The 4,214-nt window shown below is 58.8% G+C and overlaps 1 protein-coding gene across 1 annotated transcript; it reads right to left on the bottom strand.

Moving 5' to 3' along the window:
* Positions 1–652: 652 nt before the first annotated feature.
* SDRG_14677 (hypothetical protein) lies at positions 653–3,516 on the bottom strand (the record flags this gene model as incomplete). The annotated part of the gene is made up of 11 exons (XM_008620826.1): positions 3,366–3,516; positions 2,761–3,322; positions 2,548–2,716; positions 2,249–2,506; positions 1,863–2,206; positions 1,729–1,815; positions 1,523–1,684; positions 1,379–1,477; positions 957–1,340; positions 799–911; positions 653–755 (listed from the first exon to the last, which is right to left on the bottom strand). The coding sequence occupies exons 1-11, from the start codon at positions 3,473–3,475 to the stop codon at positions 653–655; spliced, it is 2,391 nt and encodes a 796-aa protein (XP_008619048.1). The 5' UTR covers positions 3,476–3,516.
* Between the last annotated feature and the right edge of the window lie 698 nt (positions 3,517–4,214).

Raw genomic sequence — 4,214 nt, forward strand, 5'->3', positions numbered from 1 at the left:
GTCGGGACGGGGAGGGGTGTGTATGTTTCGGGACATTCTGTTGTAGCACTTGGCGTCGGTGTCGGCGTTGGATCTGTCGCTGTGATCAAACGCGGCAGCAAGGCAATGCTATGCGTCAGCAGTAGACACAGTGAGACGGCGTTGATGCGCATTCGAAGCTACTTGGAGGCAAGTTGAGATGTGCTATCTGCCACGCTAACACTGGTGGTACTCTAGATACCTCGCACCGAACATTCTCGACGAGACTGCTCTCTTCTCTGCATTCGCCGCAAGCCAGACGGACTGGGGTTTCACCTCAACAAGCCATCATCTCTGGAACGGCCAATGCAGTCGTCGGGCGCAGAGAAGTAGCTACCCCGCTGTATATATATTTGTATCGGCTGTGGTGCATCTCGCCGCCACCTCACCGGTTAATCCGTGTAGTTTGTCCCGATACAAAAGGTTTCTCGATCAGTGCAGGCGGTAGCACAGGATCATGCAGTATCAGCACATCGATTCGACGCCCCATGGCGTCCTTGCTGGTGGAAGCTGCCTGATACCATTAGTCTCCGACCCTCTGTCTCCGGCGGTGATGGCCGTAATGCGCCTCGTGGTTGGGTCGCCATACCTCTGAACATGGAGCCAGGAACAGCCATACAATGTGCATCATCGTTTACGAGCTCATCGTTCGCGGGTTTTGAGGGCAACGCTCGTGGAGCAAGTGCGTCTTCCACCCGCGCTTGCGTGGGCCAATGTCGTCGTGGCACAACGGGCACCTGCTCCAATATAAGAGTCCGCAACCCAAAGCGTGTTGCGCACCGGTTGCCGTCGGCGGGGTCGGGCATCGGCACACAGTCGTTCTCTTGGACGTGCTGGTTAAAGTACTTGAGAGTGATGGCTTCGTGGCACGTAGGACACTCCTTGTGGTTTTGCTACCACCCCGAATGAGTATACGCTGGCGACGACGTGATGCATACCTTGAGCTCGCACTCGACAAGCAAGTGCTCGTTGAGCGTGCTTATCTCGATGACCTGGCCACACATTTTGCACTGCGTGAGCATCGGACACTCGGCCCAGAAATGCTGGTCGAGCCGCTCATTGTCAAACGCGTCATTGTGCTCGTCACAGAACGGACACGTGCCGTCGTCCACCGATGCGTTCGAGTCCGTGTCACTGCCAGCGTCCTGCGCCGGTGGCGCGCGCGATCGCGAGGCCGGTGCTTTGGAGGCGGGCGCCGGTGCTTTTGAGGCTGGCGCCGGTTTCTTCTTCGGGGCCGACGCCGCTTCGAACGCCGCCTCGTACTCTTCGAGCTGCTTTGGCCGCAGCGACTTGAGAAATGGCTCGACGTCCGCACCACCGACCTACACGCGTGAGGACTGCATGGCACACACCGGCACACTACTTGATGCAGGAACACCGTGATGTCCTTTGCCAGCTCCCGAATGTCCTTGCTTTGGTGCGCAAACGCGCCATTCTCTTCCAAAAACGTCATGATCCCCTAGCAGAGTGTCCCACAGCGCACAACCTTGTGCGTGGTGCGTACAGGTAGCGAAAACTCCTCGGCCGTGGGACCAAACTGCAGAAGGAGGTCCTTCACAAGGCCCAATCGACCCTGCAGATGCTTGATGGCGAGGGCCTTCTTGGTCGTGCGACGGCAGACGTGACCACCAACGACGTTCGTCCCTACGTCGTCGGCCGCCGCGAGCTACGCACGAGTTGTGAGCTCCAAAGCTCACAAGGTCCAAGGACCTTGAGCAACACGGCCGTGACTTCGTCGCGAATCTTGGCCTGCGGCTCGCCAAGTTTGTTGACCAGCTGCACGATGGGGTTGGCAAACTAGGTGGGCGTTGGGGTTGGCACTCGACTGGACGGAAGAGGACTACCGTGTGCGCGATGGCCTCGGCCCCAAGCACGTCGGCGTGGTCTTGGGCGTACTGCAGCATCGCATCGCATAGCGAGAGCGCTGAGAGCGACACCTGCGAGATGCGGTCGCCCACCCCGCTCTGCACGAGCGTCGAGAGGACGGAGAGAACACTCTCGGGCGACACTTCGTACGCGGGCACATCGAGCTGGATCTTGCGCAGCGCAGCGTCTCTGTGGTTCCACACGTTGCTGTAAAAACACTGCGTCAGGTAGAGTCCGATGACATCGATCATCTCGGCGCTCTCCTTCTCGAGCGCCGACGGGAGCGGCTCGGGATCGCCGAGGTCGTCAACGTCGTCGAGGCCTAGCCGCCTTGGCAACATGTACATATCGTTATGCACGGTACCTTCAAAATGCGGGTTGGGTCCGCCCGACGTCGGTGCCGCGTGGTGCGCGTCGTCATCGCCGTCATCGGCGACGTGCGACGGTGCCTCTTGCACAACGACGGCGGGCGGCGCTTTGCGCGGCGCCGGTTTTGGTAGCGACGGGACAGCCGGCGGGTACCCGCTTTCAACGTGCTCGGTGCGACTGGTTTGCTTGGCTGGCACCCGCGACGACGTTGGTAGCGGCACCCGACTCGAGTCGACCGCGGGGCGCGCCGGTGCTAGGCATACGTGTCGTCGTCTGTGCTGGCTAGGCACGTACCGTTCACGCCGAGGCTGAGCTCGTTCTCGAGCTGCGCGATCTCATCTTTGATGCGCTTAGCAGCGTCATAGTCTTCGTTCTCGACAGCGTCGCGCTTGGCTGCCTCAAGCCGAGCAAGCTGGAGGCCGACGCTCTTGAGCTGCTCCTCGAGCGCCTTCAAGCGCTTGGCCTACGCAACAGCATGCTGCAATGCAGTCGAGATAGCGTAGGTACCTGGTCGTAGTCTTCCATGGCGACAGCCTTCTCTTTCGCCAAGTGGATCTCGCGGATCTTGGCCGCCGTCTTGGCATCAAAGCGCATGTCATCCATGGACGCCGACGTCGATGGCGATGCGTCCTTGGGCGGCTGGCTCTTGGCCTTGGACACGGACCGCGTCGGCGTCGGCGCGGTCGGCAGTGGCTGGTGGACGTGGCTGAGCGAGTCGAGCTCGACCTCGTGCGCGGCTTCCTCTGGCACCTCGCCGTTGATGTTGATCGCGACGAGGCCCACTTGGCTGTACAAGTTCTTCTCGTTGATGTAGCACTGGTGCAGCTTGAGCTTGATGAAGCGTGTGAACGCATCGATATGCACCGTCTTGAGCTCCCGCGCCGTGTACTGGCTTTCCTTGTTGGACTTGAGGCTCAAGAAGCCAAGCCGCGAGAAGGCCGCGCCGTCCGTCGAGAGGTACAGCTCGATCTTGGTCGCAATGTAGCACTGGTGCGAAAGCACTTGGATCTGCGTGATGCGCGCTGTCGCCTCGAGCTCGATCACGAGCTCCTGCGGGTACTCGCAGTTCCTAACCCGAGGTCATGCCATGGGACGCGCAGGAGTTGGCGTACTTTGGCGTGAGGTACCCGGTACCCGTGTTGTCATGCTCGTTGAGGAGCGCTGCGGGGCCCGCGGGGTCTTCGCCCGAGCAGCTCTGCACGTGGAAGCGAACCTTGCGCATGCTGCGGAGCGGCCGGTCGAGATCCAAAGAGGCCAGGCGCCGATTTGTTTCGGCTGCTTGGATCCTATTTAGGCTTTTTGAGATTTCAATTGGGCTCAAATAGGAATTAGGTCACAAGCTTGCACTTTGTGTGCTGGCGAGCTGTGCTGGCGGGACTGTCGCCGCCAAGGTTTGCCCTGCATGCGTATTGCTGCTGCATGAACATGGATGCTGAATGAGCTGGCAGTGCCATAACGGACCCACGTACCTTGGCGTTCAGAGGTGGTGCGTCAGGGTACCGGTGTGCATACTCCTTTTTATGGACCCTGAGGGCCTCTCCAGCGGTTGGGTTTATGCTATAATCATAAACCCTCGGTGCCAAATCCGACCCGGTTTGGCCCAAAGCGGGTCGGATTTGGTGTAGTTTTATAGGCGGTTATTTTCGCTGATTGGCTGTTTTTATCTGAACGCATCGTCTATGATTGGCCAAAAATATGAGTGCCGAACATTGTATGAGATGTTTGCGTCATCAGTCTGCGACGCTTAAAAATAGCCCTGACCGCTGGCCGGCTCTAGTTCTATGTTATGTTTTAAGTGGTCCCAAAGTCCGGATCCGAACATAAACGGACAAATATAGCATAACATAAACCCAACCGCTGGAGATGCCCTGACAGACACCACGAGCAAATAATGCCCCGAGAGGAGCAAAAAGCTAGTGCCTGAAACATGCAGCAGTGATGGACGGAATGTCGAAAGACCT

This window comes from Saprolegnia diclina (genome assembly GCF_000281045.1).
Source record: "Saprolegnia diclina VS20 unplaced genomic scaffold supercont1.76, whole genome shotgun sequence".
NCBI lineage: Eukaryota > Oomycota > Saprolegniomycetes > Saprolegniales > Saprolegniaceae > Saprolegnia > Saprolegnia diclina.